The following is a 24,015-nucleotide window of genomic DNA, read 5'->3' on the forward strand; positions in this document are numbered from 1 at the left end:
TTATTTACTTATTTATGGCATTTTATCCCATATTAAACATGAATTAGATTGGAACCTGGGATCATTTAATTTTTTTTTCCTAGAGAGAGTAATGCATTGCCCCCCCCCCCCCCCGGCTATAGCCAGCTCTGCAATTTTGGGAGGGGGGGGGGCGCAGAGGTGGATGGGGGGCGCAGTGGTGGACGGGGGGCGCCGAGGTGGACCGGGGAGAGAGCCTGTTGTTAAAAATTTACCAGCACACCACTGGATACCAGTTTAATAATTCTTTGTAGCATCAAATTCTGACAATAGACCTGCAATTCATTGATAATGAACAGCTGTTGCTTGTTTCCTCTTATTTCTCTTGCAAGATTCTTTCAAAATCATCTGCTCTGCAACCTAGCTTTCTCATGACCTTTCATTCTCTGTCCCATCTACTGTAATAAAATGCAGTAATGTTGCTCTTATAAATTATAAAAAGGGTGTGAAATTTCAAAGATAACAGGGATAAGTTTGGGGAGAAAAGATATATATTGGATGTTAGGAAGATTTTTTTTGGGTATATTCGAACAATGACAGTCAACAAACCATTGACCCTCTAGAACCCACCTAAGTCTAGCTACAAGAGTGGGGTGTGTTAATCTTAAAAGGCATTTCCACAGATAAAACAGAGGGGTAGTTTTGTTAGCATGCATTCAGTTTGCTCATGTGCATTAAAAATTTTGACACTTACTAAAGTGTGCTGAAATCTTGGCTTAGCACATTTTAACATGGAATTTTCCCAAGCACTAAGCCAAGATTTTACACCGCACATTTTAACATGGAATTTTCCCAAGCACTAAGCCAAGATTTTACACCGCACATTTTAGGAGGTGTTAGGTTCTCCACTTTAACACTATTATCCGGTTAGCGTGCACTGATCATAACTTGCACAGGAATGGCCACTCTCCATTCATCAACTTTATTTCAAAAACTTGCAAAACAAATTTTTTCATCGTGGATATTCCAATGACACACACATCCACACCACAGTGATCTAATGATAAAACTGCCAATCTTAGCAGGCAACTTGTCGGTATATAATTTTACCTGTAAGATTTACAGCACCCACCTCCTCATTGATCATGCAGCATAAACCTATTTATCTTCATTCAAATAAAGTTTTTTTTTAAATTTCTATTTTTGTGAACATATTCACTCTCCATTCATGACATACCACTTCCAAAAATAGTTTTAAAAATCGTTACCACACACTTAGGGCATGACAACAAAGAAATTACCAGATAAAACTTTAATGTGTTTTGCGGTAATCCTTTTACACCCTTTAGTAAAAGAGCACATTTGTGTGCACCAAATCAATTTAAAATGGTAAGAATTAAGGGGGAAGTTATCAGCATGGGCTACTATTAAGATGTGTTATTTTACTATTAACAGTACAATAAAACATCTTAATGGTAACCCACATTGATAATTTCTTTCCTAAGTCAACTAGCATGTGTTTAAAAAATTCTGATGGGTTAAAAGATTTTATTAAAATGAATGTATGAAGTGAATTGAAAAAATGTTTGAACATCAAGGAATAAGCCTAGACAAGTCAGTTATGAACTGAAAATTTTTGCTCTGTGTATATCATTATAAAACAGTATTTTATATGCAGAAATAGCCATATATATAAGTGCTTGAACTATAAGTAATTATTTTTCATATGCAGCCTTCATGCACATAACTTTACCCATCTTGTATGGAGGAGTTCCACTAGGCAGACTTGGGGAGGAAAAGCATTTATGCAAATATTTTATAAAATGTGGATGTATGTATGTAGCTGGGGTAATTATATAAAGGCTGTCTAAGGCATCACTCCAAACAAGAAGTCATTAGACCATATTATAATACAAGACACTGCACTGTGCTTCCTCTGCCTATCTTTCATTTATTAATCCTTACACTCCTTCCAGTGCTCTTTGATCACTTGATTCGGTATCAGGCGAGTTCCCACCTGGACAGTTCTCACCCACCCAATTCCTCCCCCCCCCCCCCCCCCCCCCCCCGAGACAATTCCGACCTAGGACAATTCCCACTTAAGGGGACAATTCCCAGCAAGGACTTACTCGCCCCCCCGACCGTTTTATTTTCGAACTGTAGTTTCTTTCTTGTATCGGGTCCCATAAGTCCTGGTGGTGCTTTTTTTTTTTACGTTGTCTGAAACAAGGAGATTAGAGCAGCATATGGATGTATACAGAGAATGTATAATAATGGAATAACTTTTTGTAGGAAGAGTAGTAATTTGTTATAAATCATAATCAGTGTGTCATTTTGAGGGGTGGAATTAGGTTAAAACCTAATTTGGGGGGTTTGTATTTATCTATTCATTAATTTACTTATTTATGACATTTAAATCCTAGATTAAACATGAATTAGGTTGAAACCTAGTTTAGGGAGCTGTTGGGGGGGCATTGCCCCCCACATGAACTGCATGTCTGGAAGGGAGAAAGGATGTGTAAAAGATAATGTTGTGTGAACTTTAAGTTCATGCTGACCTCCTTCCAATCTGCTCTTTTACGTGCCAAACAGGATTATTATATCCAACTGACCAACTCTCTTGGCTCTAATCCTCGACTTCTCTTCACCACATTGAACTCTCTCCTCAAGGTGCCCCCTCCCCCAACTCCCCCTTCACTATCTCCTCAGACCCTTGCTGAATTCTTTCACAACAAGGTTCAAAAGATAAACCTTGCTTTCTCTACCTCACCAGCTCTCCCTCCACTAGTCCGTTCCCCTCTCTCTCCTTCCCCTCATTCCCTTTCCTCCTTTCCTGAAGTTACTATTGAGGAAACTACACTTCTCCTTTCTTCCTCAAAATGTACCACCTGTTCCTCTGATCCCATTCCCACCCACCTTCTTAATGCCATCTCTCCTACTCTTATTCCTTTTATCTGTCACATTCTCAACCTCTCACTTTCCACTGCGACTGTCCCTGCTGCCTTTAAACATGCTGTGGTCACACCTCTCCTTAAGAAGCCTTCACTTGACCCTACTTGTCCCTCTAATTACCGACCCATCTCCCTCCTTCCTTTTCTCTCCAAATTACTTGAGCGTGCTGTTCACCGCCGCTGCCTTGATTTTCTCTCCTCACATGCTATTCTTGACCCATTACAATCTGGTTTTCGCCCTCTCCACTCAACCGAAACTGCGCTTACTAAAGTCTCCAATGACCTATTACTGGCTAAATCCAGAGGTCAATATTCCATCCTCATTCTTCTTGATCTTTCCGCTGCTTTTGACACTGTCGATCACAGCATACTTCTCGATACCCTGTCCTCACTTGGATTCCAGGGCTCTGTCCTTTCCTGGTTCTCTTCCTACCTCTCCCTCCGCACCTTTAGTGTTCACTCTGGTGGATCCTCTTCTACTTCTATCCCTCTGCCTGTCGGCGTACCCCAGGGTTCTGTTCTTGGTCCCCTCCTCTTTTCTATCTACACTTCTTCCCTTGGTTCATTAATCTCATCCCATGGCTTTTCCTACCACCTCTATGCTGATGACTCCCAAATCTACCTTTCTACCCCTGATATCTCACCTTGCATCCAAACCAAAGTTTCAGCGTGCTTGTCTGACATTGCTGCCTGGATGTCTCAACGCCACCTGAAATTAAATATGACCAAAACCGAGCTTCTCATTTTCCCCCCCAAACCCACCTCCCCGCTCCCCCCATTTTCTATTTCTGTTGATGGCTCTCTCATTCTCCCTGTCTCCTCAGCTCGAAACCTTGGGGTCATCTTTGACTCTTCTCTCTCCTTCTCTGCTCATATCCAGCAGACCGCCAAGACCTGTCGTTTCTTTCTTTACAACATCCGTAAAATCCGCCCCTTTCTTTCCGAGCACTCTACCAAAACCCTCATCCACACCCTTGTCACCTCTCGTTTAGACTACTGCAATCTGCTTCTTGCTGGCCTCCCACTTAGTCACCTCTCCCCTCTCCAGTCAGTTCAAAACTCTGCTGCCCGTCTCATCTTCCGCCAGGGTCGCTTTACTCATACTACCCCTCTCCTCAAGACCCTTCACTGGCTCCCTATCCGTTTTCGCATCCTGTTCAAACTTCTTCTACTAACCTATAAATGTACTCACTCTGCTGCTCCCCAGTATCTCTCCACACTCGTCCTTCCCTACACCCCTTCCCGTGCACTCCGCTCCATGGATAAATCCTTCTTATCTGTTCCCTTCTCCACTACTGCCAACTCCAGACTTCGCGCCTTCTGTCTCGCTGCACCCTACGCCTGGAATAAACTTCCTGAGCCCCTACGTCTTGCCCCATCCTTGGCCACCTTTAAATCTAGACTGAAAACCCACCTCTTTGACATTGCTTTTGACTCGTAACCACTTGTAACCACTCGCCTCCACCTACCCCCTCCTCTCTTCCTTCCCGTTCACATTAATTGATTTGATTTGCTTACTTTATTTATTTTTTGTCTATTAGATTGTAAGCTCTTTGAGCAGGGACTGTCTTTCTTCTATGTTTGTACAGCGCTGCGTATGCCTTGTAGCGCTATAGAAATGCTAAATAGTAGTAGTAGTAGGGGGGGGTGAGGGCCCCCCCAATGATGTGGAAGAGAAAAGGGAGAGAGATTATTTATCCTAGTGTGTTTTGTATTTTTTTGGGTTATGGGTGGGAATTGTCCTCCCTGGTGTGGTGGGAATTGGTTCAGTGGGAATTGTCCTAGATGGGAATTGGTGGGTGGGAACTGACCTAGAACCCTTGATTCTAATTGTTTGGCTCTACCTTCTCCTAAACTGGCTCATTATGAGTCGACACATCACACAGTCTTTTTTTCTTGCACCCAAGCTCTGGTATGATCTTCCTCCAGTTCTGAACTGGCCTTTTCTCCATTTAAAGTCTTGCTTAAAACCCACTTTTTTTCTTTGGCATTCAGGGGCTCTTTTACTAATGTGTGGGAAGGCTAATGCATGGGTAGCGTGCATCAAATCGGCACTACCACCAGGTAGCGAGTGCACCCAGTGGTAATTCTGAGTTTGGCATGTGCCAAATCCCGTGGTAGAAAATAATTTTTTATTTTCTACCACAGGAGGTGTTCCTGGTGGTAATCAGCAGTTGGCGCTAACTGCATGGTTACTGCGTGGGTAGCGCATGAGCCTTTACTGCTAGGTCAATGGGTGGCGGGAAGGGCTCAGGCTATAAATAGCTGCGTTAAATGCATTTTTCTTTGTCACACTTTTCCTAAGCCTGACAAAGAAAAATACCTTTGACGCAGCTTTAAATTTAGGTAGGGAAAGTTTCATAAATAAAGCGATTCCATAAATATGAAGTATTTACAAGCACTGCAATTGAACTATAGGTCTAGGACCAGACCTGTACTCTTGGGAGTAATTCCTCCAAATGGGTTATTTTTGGAGAATGAATCAAAACTCCTAAGCCAGTCTCTCAAATTTACTTCCCAACACTCTTGCACCATCCAAAGAGCTCTTCCCTTTGGAGTTTTAAGGTGTAACATGTATAGGCAACCGACCCATGTATGTATGGAATTTTGTTTTGATCAAGCCTGTGGCACCAATATGATGGGAAATATTTCAGTATCTTTCTGCCACATTTTCTGAGTCTCAGACTGCATTTCTTGATACTTACAGATCCCTATCTCCAAGTGATTTATTTATTTTTATTTATTTATTGTATTTGTACCCCACATTTTCCCACCTTTTTGCAGGCTCAATGTGGCTTACAGAGTGTAGATATGATAACGTCGTTACATGATTTAAAAGCAGTCGATTGTAAGCAGAGGTGAAAGAGGATTTAGATGGAAGATGTTAGGTAGGTCGTGTGAGAGGTGTTTTTGGTGTGCTTGGGTGGTTTAAGGAATGATTTGTTTCATTAAGGGTGACTTTTGTAAGCTTTATTGAAGAGATGTGTTTTCAAAGCTTTGCGAAAGCTGGTTAGATTGGTCATGGTTTTCAGGGCCATGGGTAGTGCGTTCCAAGACTGTGTGCTTTTGTACGCAAAGGTAGTAGCATAAGCCTGTTTGTATTTCATTCCTTTACAGCTGGGGAAGTTCAGATTGAGGAATTTGCGGGCCGATCTTTTGGCACTCACAAAGAGTAATTGCTTGGATGGACACTTCTATGATTAATGCCTTGTGGTGTTTATCTCTTTTACCACTGTGTCCAGTTTCCTTGCATCCAGCTTTTTATCTGTCAGGCTGGGGATATTCCAGGTGATCATAACCTTTTTGATTCCACAATTCTCTTAGAGTCATGATCCTAATGCTTTTCCAATACAGTAATATTGTAATGATTATAGAGTTCCCCATGAATGAGACATACCAGCCATAAGAACATACCAGACATAAGAACATAAGAGTAGCCATACTGGGTCAGACCATGGTCCATCTAGCCCAGTATCTTGTTTTCGTTCTTATTCACCATCCCTTTCCTAATAATTCCTAGCATCCTGTTTGCTTTTTTGGCTGCCACCGCACACTGAGCAGAAGATTTCAGCATATTATCTACAACGACACCCAGATCTTTTTCTTGAGCGCTGACCCCCAAGGTGGACCCTAGCATCAGAACTATGATTCGGATTATTCTTTTCAATGTGCATCACCTTACATTTGTCCACATTAAATTTCATCTGCCATTTGGATGCCCAGTCTTCCAATTTCCTAAGGTCTTCCTGCAATATTTCACAGTCCAAATGTGTTTTAACAACCTTGAATAGTTTTGTATCATCTGCAAATTTGATCACCTCACTCGCTCCGATTTAACCCTACTCTTTGTTTTCTGTCCAATAACCAATTCCTAATCTACACCAGAACCTTGCCTCCTATCCCATGGCTCTTTTCTCAGGAGTCTCTCATGAGGAACTTTATCAAAAGCTTTCTGAAAATCTAGATAAACTACATCAACCGGTTCACCTTTATCCACATGTTTATTCATGCTTTCAAAGAAATGAAGCAAATTGGTGAGGCAAGACTTCCCTTGGCTGACTCTGTCCCATTAAATCATGTTTGTCTACGTGTTCTGTAACTTTATTCTTTATAATAGTATCTACTATTAAGCCCAGCACCAATGTCAGGCTTACCGGTCTATAATTTCCTGGATCACCCCAGAACCCTTTAAAAAAAAAAAATCGGCGTCACATTGGCCATCCTCCAATCTTCAGGTACTATGGGTGATTTTAACGACAGGTTACATATTACTAACAGCAGATCAGTAATTTAATGCTTGAGTTCTTTCAGTACATTTGGATGTAAGCCATCCAGTCCAGGTGATTTACTACTCTACCTTGCTGTGCCTTTCCGTATAAAAATTTTCTTCCATCAACACTTTGCAGCCAGCCATGAGATGAGTAATTGTTTCCATCTCTTTCTTACAGAATGTCAGAATTGTGAGTTCTTGTACCAAGTAGAGCGCTGCTGAGCCCGGTACTCAGACCAGGTTCTGCTTGGCGGCTGGACAACCCCGGGTTTCACCTGCATTGACTGCCGTTCCCCAGAGGTTGAGCCCCTAGGTGCGGGCGGCCTGCAGGACTTACGGGACGGAGCTGGAAGCAGGGTTATGAATGTATCGGCCAGGCAGGCAGCAGGTCAAGAGAGTAATCCAGGTACAAGTGGCAGTCAGTAGGTAGGCATCAGGCAAGAGAGTAATCCAGATACAGGTGAAAGTCAGTAGGCAGGCATCTGGCAAGAGAGTAATCCAGGTACAGGCGAAAGTCAGTAGGCAGGCGTCAGGCAAGAGAGTAATCCAGATGTAGGCGAAAGTCAGTAGGCAGGCGTCAGGCAAGAGAGTAATCCAGATGCAGGTGAAAGTCAGTAGGCAGACGTCAGGCAAGAGAGTAATCCAGATGCAGGCGAAAGTCAGTAGGCAGGCGGCAGGCAAGAGAGTAATCCAGTTACAGGCGAAAGTCAGTAGGCAGGTGGCAGGCAAGAGAGTAATCCAGGTACAGGCGAAAGTCAGTAGGCAGGCAGCAGGCAAGAGAGTAATCCAGGTACAGGCGAAAGTCAGTAGGCAGGCGGCAGACAGAAGGGTAATCCAGGTACAGGCAAAGTCAGCAATGAGGGACCAGTAGATAAGAAGCAGACTACAGAGTTAGAAACACCTACCAAAGTAGAAGCCGAAGCATGGAGTCCAGGGAGAGCTCAGCTGATAAAGTGCTGGCGTCTGACATCAGCAGGAACCAGCAGGGAGAAGAGGCACAGCCATAGGACAAGAGCAGGGGAAGGAGGAACCGGAAGACCAATAGGAGAGAGACAAGGGAAGCCAGGTAGGGGAAAAGCAGACCCAGGTGGGTGGAAGCAAAGCAATCAAGGAGCCTGGAAGCCAGGCAGAGAGAGAGAGAGCGAGAGAGCGAGAGCAGAAACAGGTGCATGGAAGCAAAGCAATTAAGGAGCCTGCAACCACCGCTCTCTGAACAAACCCAGAGAGGACTACACACACAGGGCTCAGGCAGTGCCACTCAAGTGTGCGTGTTGACGGGACCCCGCGCAGCCCGAGGACGCTGCTTGCGTTGAGGTAGGGGACATGACACAGAATCTACAAATGTCAGTTGTACCAGTTTTTTCTATGTTTGGATTGAACCATCTTGTCTGCAATCCGCTGTCTTGAGCTGCAACTATCAGTCTTTCATCCTTAGGTTTCAGTTCTCCTCTTCTTAACCATTCATATGTCTGGGCTTGATCCACGCATGGTTCCTGGAGTAACACTTCACATTTCCCACTGTATTTGTGCATTTGCCATTTCTTTATCCATGTTTGCTGATCTACTTCTTTAAAAGTCTTTTCACCTGCTTTGCATATTTTGTTGGTTCCAACCCTGTACTTACAGGTAGATTCTCAATCATTCCTTCTGCTAGTCAGAATGCCTATCCAAGCCTACTGGTGGAACTAGATTCTGGATGCTTGCTCTCATATTTCAGCACTTTTCACACATTTGGATCTGTTGATGATGTTAAATAGGCTTGGAGGTCTATGATGTAAGCTCTATACGTTTAATCTATTTCTATGAGGCCCATCCTTCTTCTGCTCTAGGAATGTATAAATCTTGGCAACACTGATTCTTATAGACTACCTCATAAGTATGGAGGAGTTTTCTTGTTCATATATCTAGTTAATCAAGGTATTTAAGAGGCCAGTCCTCAGTTTCAAAAAGTACAGGAATCGCAAACTGGTTGATGGTTGGTATCTTGGGTTACCAGTATGAAGCACAATTTTAAACTTATAATCATAGGCGCCCGGTATAAGAGGCTTGGACAGGCTAAGCCTCCCCTGCTGCGCTCTGAGGGGTTTAAATTGTTGATTTACCTCCATCCTCACAGCAGGAGCTGCAGTGAAAGCCCTCTAGCCTTGTCCTGTTGTAGAAATTGGTTTATGGTTTGTTTACCTTACTGCTGGGAGAGCGGGGGAGGGGGGAGGTTGGCTGGAGGTGTCCTGGGTTGCCAGGGAGATATTTAATGAGGATGACTTCCTGACCTGCACTGAGCAGCAGATACTGGATCAGCATGATCAGAAAAAGTCACCAAACAAAGGTAGAAAAGATCATTTTATTTTCATTATAGTGTTTGGAATATGTCCACTTTGAGACTCAGGTGCTCAACATTAAAAGTTTATATTTATTTACTTATTTATGGCATTTTATCCCACATTAAACATGAATTAGGGTGTTTTGTGGCTCTACATGAGAATTGTGATGATATGGGAAGAGACCATTCTGGAGCATGAAATTTAAATAAGATGTGAGGTCAAGGTAAGGTATACACAAAAAGTGGCACATATGAGTTTATCTTGTTGGGCAGACTGGATGGACCGTGCAGGTCTTTTTCTGCCGTCATCTACTATGATCCCTTGTTTCATATTGTTGACGGTCTGCATTTCCGTATGGGTGGTATATTGGTGTATTAGGTTCTGCCCAGTGTAATATTTATGGTACAGTAAGGTTCTGAGTGTGTTTTTGCACAAAGTTGTGCATAGTGTTTTGCAGTTGAGCGATTGTGCTTAGAATATGCTTTGAGCAACCACTTTATTCTTTGACATATGATACATATCTAATATCTAAATTTAATAAAAGGTATTAATTGTGACTTTTATTTTTATTTATTTATTTTTTCTGTGTGTTATCAGACAATTATGGATTTAAGCTCCTTCTGGCCCTGCAGCATTCTAGCTTCCATTACTAGCCCCATGGTTCCCCTTGGTTTTATTTTGCATGTTGACCCTTCTCTCTACAGTTTACTCTGTCCCAAAGTTTTTTGATGTCCTGTGCCTCACCAACAGTGGCAGTCCCCACATCTTTATGGTGGGGCAGACATGTTTATCCTGCCATTCATTAAGAGTCATATTAGATAGATAGAGAGATAGATAGAGATATGGCTGCCTCAAAGAGGTTACAATCTAAAAGGCTGGTTTTATAACAGGAAAGCTATGCGAAAAGTCCAAAAAGGCAACCTCCCTATTTTTTAAAGTAACATGAGGCACTTATGTAGCTTTACAAAATAGGCTCCCAGAATCAGCCCCAATAGTGTATAAATGCTCTCTCACAAATTAACACGTCCTCTGAAAAATGGATAAATGTGTGTGTGTGTGCACTCTAACCGCCAGATTCTATATTGACTTTTAATGAGCAAATATCTGCTTTAGTTAGGAAGGGTTTTGGTACATTAAAGCAAATTAAATCAGTTAAGTATATTCTTGACAATAATTCTTTACATTTTCTTTTGCATGTTTTGTATGTGTCTAGGTTAGATTATGGTAATTTTATTTATGCAGGTATTTTAGAAAGTAATATGAAGCGATTACGTATGCTGCAAAATTCAGCACATAGGCTATTAGGGAATACACAAAAATTTGAACATGTTACACTGTTTTTACAATATCATTGGCTCCCTGTGAAGTATAGGATTAATTTTAAAATCTTGAGATTAGCCCATCACACTCTTTATTTATGTCAACTAGATTATTTAAGTGCAGTAGTAATCCCATATACTCTGAATAGAATTTACGATCACTGCAAGATTTTAGAGCAGTGCTTCCCTCATTATCCAAAGCCTGTTGGGAAGTTATGTGTGAAAGGGCCCTGTTTATTAAGGCGTGTTAGTATTTTTAACATGCCTACAATTAGTGCACGCGCTAACAGTGTAGGCGCCGCCTATAAGGACATTGTAGGCGCGTACACTGTTAATGTGTGTACATGGTTAACACACGCTAAAAATACTAACGCGCCTATAATACGGCTTAGTAAACAGGGCCCTAAATATGTTAAAGCAGAGGAGAATTTTAAGAAATTCAAGATTCTTTTAAAATATATTATTTTAAATTAGCTTTTGATATGCAGATAGACAATTCTGGGAAGGTATACTATACTTCTTGAGAAATACTGTGAATCAGCATGGCCTTTTGTTTGTTTTCTTTCTAGGGTATGTTTGCTCTTGTGTGAATGAATAGGTACTTCCTATTGTTAATTGGAGTTCTTTTAATCATTTGCATTTTTTATGAACTTGTTAACCACTTAGATCCTGTTATGGAGTGGTGGTATATAAACTTTTTAATAAACATATATGGCAACTAAAGTTGCGTGCGTAAATCAGTGCACATTGGTGATTTGCACGCGCAACTTAATTGATTAATGAGCCAAACAGCACCAATAATTGGCTGCTATTAATTATTGGCATTAATTGACCTTAATTGGGAGTTACACGCACATTGTATTCTACAACACCATGCGCGTAACGCCTTTAGCATGTAATTTCAAGGAGTTGTGGACAATGGTGTTTCCAGGGTGTTCCCAGAATTTACACCCAATGTTACAGAAAAGACTCAATCGGTGCCTAACTTAGGTGCCAACATTTACACCTGCTTTCAGGTACCTGAGAGAATGAGAGAAAAAGGTGTTGCCATAATTAGAGTGCACGAAAGTGCTTACCACAAAGGGTATTAAAGTGTTTTGCAGCAAGTTACCTTTTTGCACGCACTAAGCATGTGTTATCTATATCTTTGTATTTATTTTTGGAGGGGCTGTCAGAGTCAGAGAATGGGTATGGACGCATTATTCAGAAAGCGTGTCGGCATTTGTGCGCACTGACTGGTTAACGAATTTATAACTTGGGGAGCCCTTAGTGCTTCCTAAATAGGAGGCGGTAAGTGCTCCTGCAACAATTTTTTCAGGTTATGCATGCCAATGTGCATGACCTGAAAAAGAAAACTTGAAAATGCCCGATTCCCTGGGTGTGCTGGAAATGGGCTTAGCGTGCGGCAAAATCCTGTGTTTGCATGCACGAAGCCTATTTCCTAGCGCCTTGTAGTAGATATTCCCAAGGTCCCAAGGAATGTCACTGGGGGAAGTGAGATTTGAATCCTGGTTTCTCCAGTCCTCAGCTTGTTTCACAAATCACTACTCCACTCCTTTAAATTAGTTCATTACTCTCTTTGCTATTATAATTGCTATTATTACTATATTTCTAAAGTACTTTGATATCATATTTGATTATGCATAATTCTAGATATATATTTGTATTTGTACTAGCTTAAAATTGTGCTTAAGAGATACTGTGCCCCTATTTACCAGTTTAAGATCTATTGCACTTGAACATCAAAATCATGTTTATTTATTACATTTGTATCCCACATTTTCCCACCTATTTGCAGGCTCAATGTGGCTTACATAGTACCATAACGGCATTAGCTAGTTCCGGTATGAACAAATACAAGGTGATATTGTGGTAGAATGAGGTTCATGTAAGGTAACTACAGTAGGGGAATATAGGAAGGAAGAGGAGGAGTTAGGATATGTCCATTACGGTCTTTAGTTACGTTATGTCGCAGGTAGCCAGGTTTTTTAAGTTGGGTCGGTCGGGTTTGCCTTTTTGAACAGGTTTGTTTTTAGTGCTTTCCGGAAATTTAGGTGGCTGAGCGTAGTTTTTACTACTTTTGGCAATGCATTCCATAGTTGTGCACTTAAGTAGGAAAAGCTGGATGCATAAGTAGATTTGTATTTGAGTCCTTTGCTGCTTGGGTAGTAGAGGTTTAGGTATGATCGTGATGATTTAGTAGTGTTTCTGGTTGGTAGGTCGATGAGGTCTGTCATGTATCCCGGGGCTTCGTCGTAAATAATTTTATGAACTGTTGTGCAGATTTTGAAAGCAATACGCTCTTTGATTGGAAGCCAGTGCAATTTTTCTTGGAGGGGTTTGGCGCTCCCCTCCTGGTCTCTAGCATGTCCCTCCTTCTCTCCTCCTAAGCATTTCTCTCCTTCCCTACCACCCCATCACAAAGATTTTATTTACTTACCTTGCTCCCCCAAGGCAGCAACTCTACAAACTACATTGAAAAAGCCATGCGCAGCTGGCTAGTGTCGCTTCTGTCCCCTCCAAAACATAAAGTTCTGTGGGAGCTAGCAGGCCTTGAGTAAGCAGAGATAATAAAGGCCACATGTGATGCCTCTTATGCATTGCCATCCCAGGCGAGCGAGGTAAGCAAATAAACAACCCACAGGGGAAGGAGGCAGGAAAGGAAATTTTTTGGGAGTACCATGGCACCTGTGGATCCCCCCATTCCGATGCCTATGATTCCTAAATCACAATACATGTTTTTCTCATAAACAAACACTTGGCTAATGATAGAATTTCTATTACTTACACGTGTTTTGGGGTATGCCTGAAGGGGAACTTCAATGGCTGATCACTCTGGAACCAGTCACAATTTTTTCTGATCTTTGGAGACAGGTGAAAAGCATTGCCACCTACAAGAACACAGAAGATATTGTATAAATAAACTAAGCAAATGAAAAAAGGAAGAAGTACTATATTGCACAAATACTAAAGTACACAGACTTCCTACATACTTGGAAAGAAAAGAATTCCTTGCAGATTTTAGACTCAGACTACTACTGTACTGAACAACTGTTACAATTATCTGTGTAACATATGAGAGTTTACAATTTCTGCTGAAAAAAGCAGTTTTCTAATGAACATTTTAATAGCAAATAAATGGTTGAAAAGGTGGAACTAAAGAACAAAGATGTGAAGCCCAATTATATTTAAAAAACATTTAGATAAAAAAGGGACATCCAAATGCAATTAGGAAGACTCACTGAATGTGGAGCCTTCTGTAAAATACCTATAAGGACACAGGAAATACATGTGCATTTGGTGGCATACACAGCGGGAAGAGTTATTCTATGTTTAAATCTTGTTTATTGAGACCAACAACACAAACAATCAATCGGATCAAACATATTTTTCCAGAATAAAAGAAGCAAAACTGGCCCAAGCCCAACCTTCCCACCCTCAAAATCCCCCCACCTACTCACCTACCTGGAACAGCCAGAGCCAAAACTCTAAACATATACACCAACTTAGGAAGATAGATTAAGCACTCTACTGCACGCTCTTGGAGTTAGGGTCTGCCTGATGCACTCCCAGATTCTCTGGAATTTACACCCCTAGAGCCACTAATATCTTGTATACCAAGTCTCTGCATCTGTAACAAAAGAATCATCACCACATAGCTAAGGATGGAGGTTCCAAAGAAAGCCAGGGAGGAGAATCACACGCCGAGGCATCAAAATTACATGGGCCAGGAACCCTGAATGGCCAACATGTCCAGGTTTCCCCAGATCATATTTTCCAAAAAGTATCTCCGGGACACAACATTGCTTCCAAAGGAGACTCAGAAAGGCAATAAGGGACTGCCAAAGAGACAGAACCACCGGGCAAAACCAAAACATGTGACCTAGTGTTGCACCAGGTCTTAAGCATTTGGAGCAGGAGTCTGTAGTAGCAATCTGAGCCCGGTAAGCATGCCCTGTAGAACCATACAAACACAAAAGAAACTTGTAGTGTTGCTCCAACAATTGAATATTGGGAGTGAGCTTGTAAACAGCAAACAAGCAGGAGCGCAGACAAGATTCCTCTGTCCATAGTCAAATCAGCATTCCACAAAGAGGTCAAACATGCAAAATCCAACTTAGGTGTTGTTTCAAGATCTGCACGATAGTACACAAAATTATACACGCAGATGCCCCAATCTACATGCTAAACCTTGTGGTCCTGCCTCCCAGAAATGCTGTAAGATCATCCCGCAAATATCTCAATCTGCACTTCCCCAGCTGCAAAGGACTGAAATACAAACTGACACATGTCACCACCTTCTCCTACTTGAGCACGCAGCTGTGGAATGATCTACCTACAGACTTGAAAGCTATTGACGAATTAACCAACTTCGGCAAATCTCTGAAAACTCATCTCTTCCAAAAGGCCTACAAGGAAAATACATAGCCTACAAACTACTTCAACAAACAACACAATTACCACAGCTCACATCTAACTTACCTAACACTTCCCGTCTATCCTCCCCTACCCAATCTTTAAAAAGCAAGAATTGTACCTGTCATCATGAAACGACTATGCATATCGTCTCTTACCAACATTCAAACTATAAGAAATGTACCTGTTAACACAAAATGATTATGTCATAACCACACTCTGTAAGCCACTTTGAGCCTACAAATAGGTGGGAAAAGGTGGGATACAAATGCAATAAATAAATAAATAAATAAATAAATAAATTAATGTTGGTAATTGTAATACTAAATATATATTGTCCTTCCATGAGCTGCAATCTAAATTTAAGTTTTCCTCTTCTCAATTTTTTCAATGGACCCAACTACCTGTCTGAAATAAATCTGTTTTTTGTTTTTTTTAAATGTCAACCAATCTGACCCTACCATTCTTCAACTTTCCAACTCCTTGCTAAGCAATGGTCACATTGCTTCTACTTTATATAAATTTTTTTTGTCACATCAGTATAAGGACAACCATAGGCGCCGACTCCGTGGGTGCTGTGGGTGCTTGAGCACCCCCAATATTTCCAAACCTGCCCTCCTTGCTTTCCTGCCGCTCAGTCAGCTTAAAACTCATTTTACCTGACTGAACGGCAGTGAAAGGAGCAGAGTACATGCTCCGTCTTCAGCAGCTTTCTCCTTCCCTCTCAGCTTGGTCCCGGCCTCATTTCCTGTTTATGCAAGGGGGACGCTGAGGGAAGGAGAAAGCTGCTGAAGATGGAGCCTGTACTCTGCTCCTTTCACTTCCATTCAGTCAGGTAAAATGAGTTTTTTGCAGTTTTTATTTTTTTTTTAGTTCTGAATCACCAGGTCTACAAATTATGCTTGCAAGGCATTAACAGTGATTCACAGGTAATCTGTAATTTGCTGTAAATTGATGCATTTCATTTGCTGTTACACAAGTAGAAAAATTTGCCCTAAACTGTCAAACCTAACATAGTAGCTGTGCAGATTGACTTTAACCACTGGCTGTATGGGAATCTGTGAAATACTTGTTGTGCTGTAATTTTACATACTCAATTTTCAAATCAACACAGCAAAGAGACAAACATGGTTTATTCTTCTGTATGCCAGGGGGTCAACAATTTGCATCCTAGGAGAGTTGGAAGCCAGTCATTTAATCTTATGTTAACACATTTATCCAGCCTTTCACCATGCTGCTTACCTGCTGTGCTTGTTCTGACAGAAACTGACCTCATATTGAAAGTTACAGTGGACCGAAAACAGAAAATCTGATAATATAGCAGGTGTATTCGATCTTAAAGCCTTCCCAATTAGACTATCAACTTTATTCTTCAGTGTGGCACTGTTTTAGAGATACTCCACACAGATCGGTCCTTGGACCCCTTCTCTTCTCAATCTACACCTCTTCCCTGGGCTCCCTGATCTCATCTCATGGTTTCCAGTATTGAGGCAGCTTGGGCAAAGAAATCATATTAATTTGGTGTTTAACTTTTTAGTCCTGTAAAGTGGAAGAATGCCATCTGGGTTTAATTACTCAGAAGTCTAGCTTTTGCTAGACTAGAGGTTAGAAAGGTCAGTGAGAAATGAAACTTTCTTTGTCCCTTTTTGAGTGATGGATTGTTAAGGCTAGTTCATATTTACCACCTCTGGATGCCATTCAATCTCGAGGGGATCAGCAAGCAAGGCATACTGCAGTTTTAAAAAGATTAGGCTAACGCTGTTTAGAAGAAGATAGTGTAGGTTTAAATAATTCTAGATGAGTTAGATTTTGTCTTATAAGGAATTCTGATTTCTGCTTATTTTAAAATATGTTTTATTCTGTTTAATTAATAAGTTCTATTTCTATGTAGAATATCTTTTCAATCCAGTGTCTGACTTTTCAAGTGAGCTTTGTCTGCAGTTTAAGAGGTCATCATCTGGTTTGAATTATCCACAGTCCTAGCGAGTTCTGTGTATGAAGCTAGGTGAAAGAGGTCAAGACAAGTTAAGTCTCCTCCTTGATGAATTATAACTAAGTGTAGGACTGGCCTCCTGAAAGTAATAACAAACCATGTCTGTGTGCCATTAAGCAAGACTGGCCCCTTGGCCCCTTAATGAATGCCAGAACCCAGTTAGTATGAAGTTGATTGGGAATCTGATTATGAGAAATAATAATAAAATACAGGAGATAGGTGCCACATTGTCTAGTTTGAGAGGCCCAGGTCATAGGTCAGTTTAGGAAATATCTCAAACCTATGTAACTGATATTTTTAAGTAATGTGTAAGTAATAATTAGTTCAAGACAGGGTAATCAATCTATTCTTTACCATCTGGTGAGAAAGGGGGGCTAGAGAGGTGTAGGACCCTATATAACTGAGAGCAGAAGCAGCTTACGTTAGAAGAGAAGGAGCTGAGACGAGAGAGAGCTCAGAAGAAGAGACACAGAAGGACAGGACACAGAGAGAGCTAGAGCTGATGTCCTACTTTGTTTGCTGGCAAATAAAGAAGATTTCTCTCTCATTCTGGTGTGTGGTGTTTGACTCCTGAAGTACCACAGATTCTGCTAACAATAGTGGTAATTCCTGCAACAGTATCATCTCTATGCTGATGACACCCAACTGTATCTCTCCACACCAGACATCACCGCGGAGACCCAGGCAAAGGTATCGGCCTGCTTATCCGACATTGATGCCTGGATGTTCAACCGCCACCTGAAACTGAACATGTTCAAGACCGAGCTTATGGTCTTTCCACCAAAACCCACTTCTCCTCTTCCTCCACTTTCTATCTCAGTTGATAACACCCTCATCCTCCCCGTCTCATCTGCCCGCAACCTCGGAGTCATCTTTGACTCCTCTCTCTCCTTCTCTGCGCATATCCAGCAGATAGCCAAGACCTGTCGCTTCTTCCTCTTTAACATCAGCAAAATTCGCCCTTTCCTCTCTGAACACACAACCCGAACTCTCGTCCACGCTCTCATTACCTCTCGCCTGGACTACTGCAACTTACTCCTCACTGGCCTCCCACTTAGCCATCTATCCCCCCTTCAATCTGTTCAGAACTTTGCTGCACGTCTCATATTCCGCCAGAACTGATATACTCATATCACCCCTCTCCTCAGGTCACTTCACTGGCTTCCGATCAGATACCGCATTCAATTCAAGCTTCTCCTTCTTACCTACAAATGCACTCAGTCTGCTGCCCCTCACTATCTTTCTACCCTCATCTCCCCTTACGTTCCCGCCCGTAACCTCCGTTCACAGGATAAATCCCTCCTCTCAGTACCCTTCTCCACCACCGCCAACTCCAGGCTCCGCTCATTCTGCCTCGCCTCACCCTATGCTTGGAACAACCTTCCTGAACCCTTACGCCAAGCCCCCTCCCTGCCCGTCTTCAAGTCTTTGCTTAAAGCCCACCTCTTCAATGCTGCATTCGGCACCTAACCCTTACCGTTCAGTGAATCCAGACTGCCCCAATTTGACTGCCCCTATCGGACCGACCGTTCACTTGTCTATTAGATTGTAAGCTCTTTGAGCAGGGACTGTCTCTCTTTGTTAAATTGTACAGCGCTGCGTAACCCTAGTAGTGCTCTAGAAATGTTAAGTAGTAGTAGTAGTAGTAGCAGTAATTTGTGGAATTAATTGCAGTTAATTCCTAGGTCAGCTGTGCTCACTTTCAGTCTTCTAGGGCCACCAGTGAGTTGAATTTCCAGAACATATCTCAGCTGTCACTGCTCTTCTGAGCAACAGGTAAAATGAGTTTTAAGAGGTAGGGCAACCACATGTATCCTGAACTGTCTTATAATGTTTTTCTGTTATATTACAATCATGTTTCTTTCATTGTCATGTAACCCAAAATCCTTCTGTAATACCAAATGTCTTTTCTCTTCTTATTTCCACTATTCATGATGTATTGTAAGCCACATTGAGCCTGCAAAGAGGTGGGAAAATGTGGAATACAAATGCAATAAATAAATAAGAGGGGAGAAATCCCTGAACATGGATGCAGGGCAGGGAAGAGGGGAGAAATCGCTGAACATGGATGCATGGCAGGGAAGAGGGGAGAAATCGCTGAACATGGATGCAGGGGAGGAAAGGGGGTAGGGAAGAGCGGAGAAATTGCTTAACATGGATGCAGGGGGCAGGGAAGAAGGGAGAAATCACTGAACATGGATGCAGGTGAGGGAAGACAGGAGGAGATGCACATGGATGGAGGGGAGAGAGGAAAATGCTAGACATGGATGGAGGGAAGAGAGGAAGTGAGATGAACATGGATGGAGGGGTGGAGAGAGGAAAAATGGTGGACATGGATGGAGGAGAGGGAAGAGAGAGGAAGGAGTTGCATATGGATGGAGGGGAGTGAAGAAAGAGGAAGGAGATGCATACTGACAGAGATTAGGGAAAGGGAAAAGAGGAGAAAAACTATACATGGATGGAGAAAATAGACGCTGGATGGAAAGAGGGAAGAGAGGGGGCAGACACTGGATGGAAAGGAGAGAAAGAGGGGTCAGATGCTGGATGGAAAGGAGGAAGAGAGGGGGCAGATTCTGGAAAGAGAGAGGGGGTAGACGCTGGACGAAAAGGGGGGAAAGTTAAAGATTGAGGAAAGAAGAAACAAGAGACTGGGACCAACACAATTAGAAACAATAAATGGCCAGACCACAAAGGTAGGAAAAAATGAATTTTATTTTTATTTTAGGATAAAGTAGTGTGGTACCTATGTTAATAAATACAGAAAATGGAAGTAATGTTTACTGGACTAATTTTAATACATTTTTGACTAATGTTTGGAGACCAAACCCTCCTTTCTTGTGTCAGAACAGAATACCATAACAGCAGTATACTGTCCTGACCTGAGGAAAGAGGTTTTGGCCTTAGAAAGCTAATTGAAAAATGTATTTAGTCCACTAAAATGATATTATCATATTTTCCATTTTTTGTTTTATTTGTATTAGTTAGCCTATAGTATAGTGATTGAAATATGTCAGTTTTTGAAATTTGCATCTCTTTATATTTTTGCACAGTAGAGGGGGACTGAGGGGTGGGACTGTTCAGGGAAGAAGTCCTGGTGCAGGTTGCAGGCAGCCTACGAGTGGCGCTGCTACTGCCCAGGTGAAGACTGTAGTAGACTGAATTTTAAGGTATTGAGGCAGGGGACGCATGCACTGCCTGTAAAAAAAAAAAAAAATTTCAGCACCCTCAATCATTTTGAAAAGTTGGCTCCTATGAGGACAACAATACTCTTCAATTGATTAGGGAAAAAGATACCAACTACTCCATTTCTTCAGACTTTCAATCTAAGCTTTGGTCATCTCTAATCAAGCCTATATCTGCTGCCAATTTTCTGCAATCAATGTATTTTCTATACCTCTTTCCCTGCCAATATTCATTTTTAAATCCTGTTCTTCAGATGTTGATTTATCAGATTACCACAAATCTCTTTTTGATATATTTATCACTATCACCCAACAAATGATTTTAACTAATTGGAAAACTTCCTCACTACTTAACGAGCATTTCTAGTGGCAATCTGTATTACTATACCACAAATACGAATTAGCATCTGCTGAGCTTTTAGGTTCATTAATTAAGAAAAATGCAATATGGTCCCTGTTAACTGAATTCCATATATACTCACATGGTATATTGCATGCTATCTCCTATGTCTCGCTTATGTAGCTTTCTTTTTTTTTCTTATAATAGTTATTGGTTTTGTATTTTTCACAAATTTAATAACATTTCATGGATTAAATAAAAAAAGGTTCAATATGTTATTTTTCATCTTTGATGTTTCTACAATTAAAATCATAAGATCCAACAAACTTTTTTTTAAAAATTGTACACCACTAGTTAAGAAAGTCTAGGTCGTCTAAAAATAGACGTGGCTCTTTGATGACTCTAAGGGGGTCTTTTACTAAAGATTAGCTTGAGTTATCTGCATCAGGGCCCATAGGAATAAAATGGGACCTGCTGCAGATAACTCAAGCCAGCCTTTAGTAAAAGACCCCCCTAAGACCTCTAGGAATCCTTTTAATATAACAATACTGTAAAAACGTAGCATAATGTAATTCATTCTGAATAATGTTCTTTTTAAATGTAATATCAGACCATTTATTAATGAGAGTTTCTAATGTAGTCTTGTAGTCTTCAAATGGCAAGGATTCCTAAAGAAGTCTCTATAATCTTTCTTCAGTGAAACTTAAAAAATTGTCCCAGGGTTCAAAAGTTGTTTTTTGAAAAACAAATAATGTATGTTTATATTATAGTTTTAACTGTGTGTAGCCCTTTGACACTCATGGCACTTTACTCTTTTCTTGTGTTATCAAATTTTTTTTTTATAGATGCAGGGGCGTAGCCAGACACCCAAGTTTGGGTGGGCCTGGACCCAAGGTGGGTGGGCAGAACGCTACCTTGTCCTACAAGTGATTTGGTTTCTTCCTCTCGCCTGCATGCCATATGGTCTTTCAAACATCCCCTCTCCCCTGTATACCTTTTAAATAGCAGATTTTCACCGGCAGCAAACAGTTGTTGGGAGTTTTTGGCTGGTAGGGCTTGGGGTCCCTGCCAGCCACATTATAGGTGTGCTGCTACTTGGTGGGCCTGAACCTAAAGTTGGTGGGCCTGGGCCCACCCCAGCCCACCCTTGGCTACGCCACTGTATAGATGGGACAGTGCATAATGATTTTGCAGGCCCTGAATTTTAATATTGTCAATTCATATTTAAGTTTTTTTGCAGCATTTGTGGCACTGGTTCTAACGCCTTCATTTTTCCCAGTTTGGATTTGTGTCTTATTCAGAGCAAGAATCAATTTATTTTTATAAGTACATGATAATTTGCACTCCCTTCTTTCACTCTTTCTTTGCTAATCATAGATGCAACATTATTTGTTACTACATACAGCTGAGGTTCGCTGGATTTAAATCACTAGACGCAGGGCCCAAGAGACAGGCAGAGCTCTGGAATCTCAATGCGTGGATGAGACGATGGTGCAGAGAGAAGGGTTTTAGATTTGTTAGGAACTGGGCAACATTCTGGGGAAGGGGGAGCCTATTCCGAAAGGATGGGTTCCACCTTAACCAGGATGGGACCAGGCTGCTGGCGTCGGCAATTAAAAAGGAGATAGAGCAGCTTTTAAACTAGAGACTGGGGGAAGGACGTCAGTCGCTCAAAAGTGCATGGTTTGGAATAAGGTATCTTTTAAAGATATCACCAAAACAGGGAAGATAGGGTATCTTGATAGTGAGGTTGCAAAAGTGACCGTAGTAGATCAGTGGGCTCACTACTACTACTACTACTACTATTTAGCATTTCTATAGCGCTACAAGGCGTACACAGCGCTGCACAAACATAGAAGAAAGACAGTCCCTGCTCAAAGAGCTTACAATCTAATAGACAAAAAAAAAAAACAATGAAGCAAATCAAATCAATTAATGTGAACAGGAAGGAAGAGAGGAGGGTAGGTGGAGGCGAGTGGTTACAAGTGGTTACGAGTCAAAAGCAATGTTAAAGAGGTGGGCTTTCAGTCTAGATTTAAAGGTGGCCAAGGATGGGGCAAGACGTAGGGGCTCAGGAAGTTTATTCCAGGCGTAGGGTGCAGCGAGACAGAAGGCGCGAAGTCTGGAGTTGGCAGTAGTGGAGAAAGGAACAGATAAGAAGGATTTATCCATGGAGCGGAGTGCACGGGAAGGGGTGTAGGGAAGGACGAGTGTGGAGAGATACTGGGGAGCAGCAGAGTGAGTACATTTATAGGTTAGTAGAAGAAGTTTGAACAGGATGCGAAAACAGATAGGGAGCCAGTGAAGGGTCTTGAGGAGAGAGGTAGTATGAGTAAAGCGACCCTGGTGGAAGACGAGACGGGCAGCAGAGTTTTGAACCGACTGGAGGGGGGAGAGGTGACTAAGTGGGAGGCCAGCAAGAAGCAGATTGCAGTAGTCTAACCGAGAGGTGACAAGGGTGTGGATGAGGGTTTTGGTAGAGTGCTCGGAAACAAAGGGGCGGATTTTACGGATGTTGTAAAGAAAGAAACGACAGGTCTTGGCAATCTGCTGGATATGAGCAGAGAAGGAGAGAGAAGAGTCAAAGATGACCCCAAGGTTTCAAGCTGAGGAGACGGGGAGAATGAGAGAGCCATCAACAGAAATAGAAAACGGGGGTAGCGGGGAGGTGGGTTTGGGGGGGAAAATGAGAAGCTCGGTTTTGGTCATATTTAATTTCAGGTGGCGTTGAGACATCCAGACAGCAATGTCAGACAAGCACGCTGAAACTTTGGTTTGGATGCAAGGTGAGATATCAGGGGTAGAAAGGTAGATTTGGGAGTCATCAGCATAGAGATGGTAGGAAAAGCTATGGGATGAGATTAATGAATCAAGGGAAGAAGTGTAGATAGAAAAGAGGAGGGGACCAAGAACAGAACCCTGAGGTACACCGACAGGCAGAGGGATAGAAGTAGAAGAGGATCCACCAGAGTGAACACTAAAGGTGCGGAGGGAGAGGTAGGAAGAGAACCAGGAAAGGACAGAGCCCTGGAATCCAAGTGAGGACAGGGTATCGAGAAGTATGCTGTGATCGACAGTGTCAAAAGCAGCGGAAAGATCAAGAAGAATGAGGATGGAATATTGACCTCTGGATTTAGCCAGTAATAGGTCATTGGAGACTTTAGTAAGCCCAGTTTCGGTTGAGTGGAGAGGGCGAAAACCAGATTGTAGTGGGTCAAGAATAGCATGTGAGGAGAGAAAATCAAGGCAGCGGCGGTGAACAGCA

General features: G+C 41.9%; 1 protein-coding gene across 1 annotated transcript in view; it reads right to left on the bottom strand.

The window, feature by feature from the left end:
* Nucleotides 1-24,015, bottom strand: part of COL6A3 (collagen type VI alpha 3 chain) — a 722,910-nt gene that overhangs the window by 56,947 nt on the left and 641,948 nt on the right. Inside the window, 1 exon segment of the mRNA XM_030209050.1 lies at nucleotides 13,608-13,710. Coding sequence (XP_030064910.1) covers nucleotides 13,608-13,710 — 103 coding nt within the window.

The sequence above is a fragment of the Microcaecilia unicolor genome, chromosome 7 (genome assembly GCF_901765095.1).
Source record: "Microcaecilia unicolor chromosome 7, aMicUni1.1, whole genome shotgun sequence".
NCBI lineage: Eukaryota > Metazoa > Chordata > Amphibia > Gymnophiona > Siphonopidae > Microcaecilia > Microcaecilia unicolor.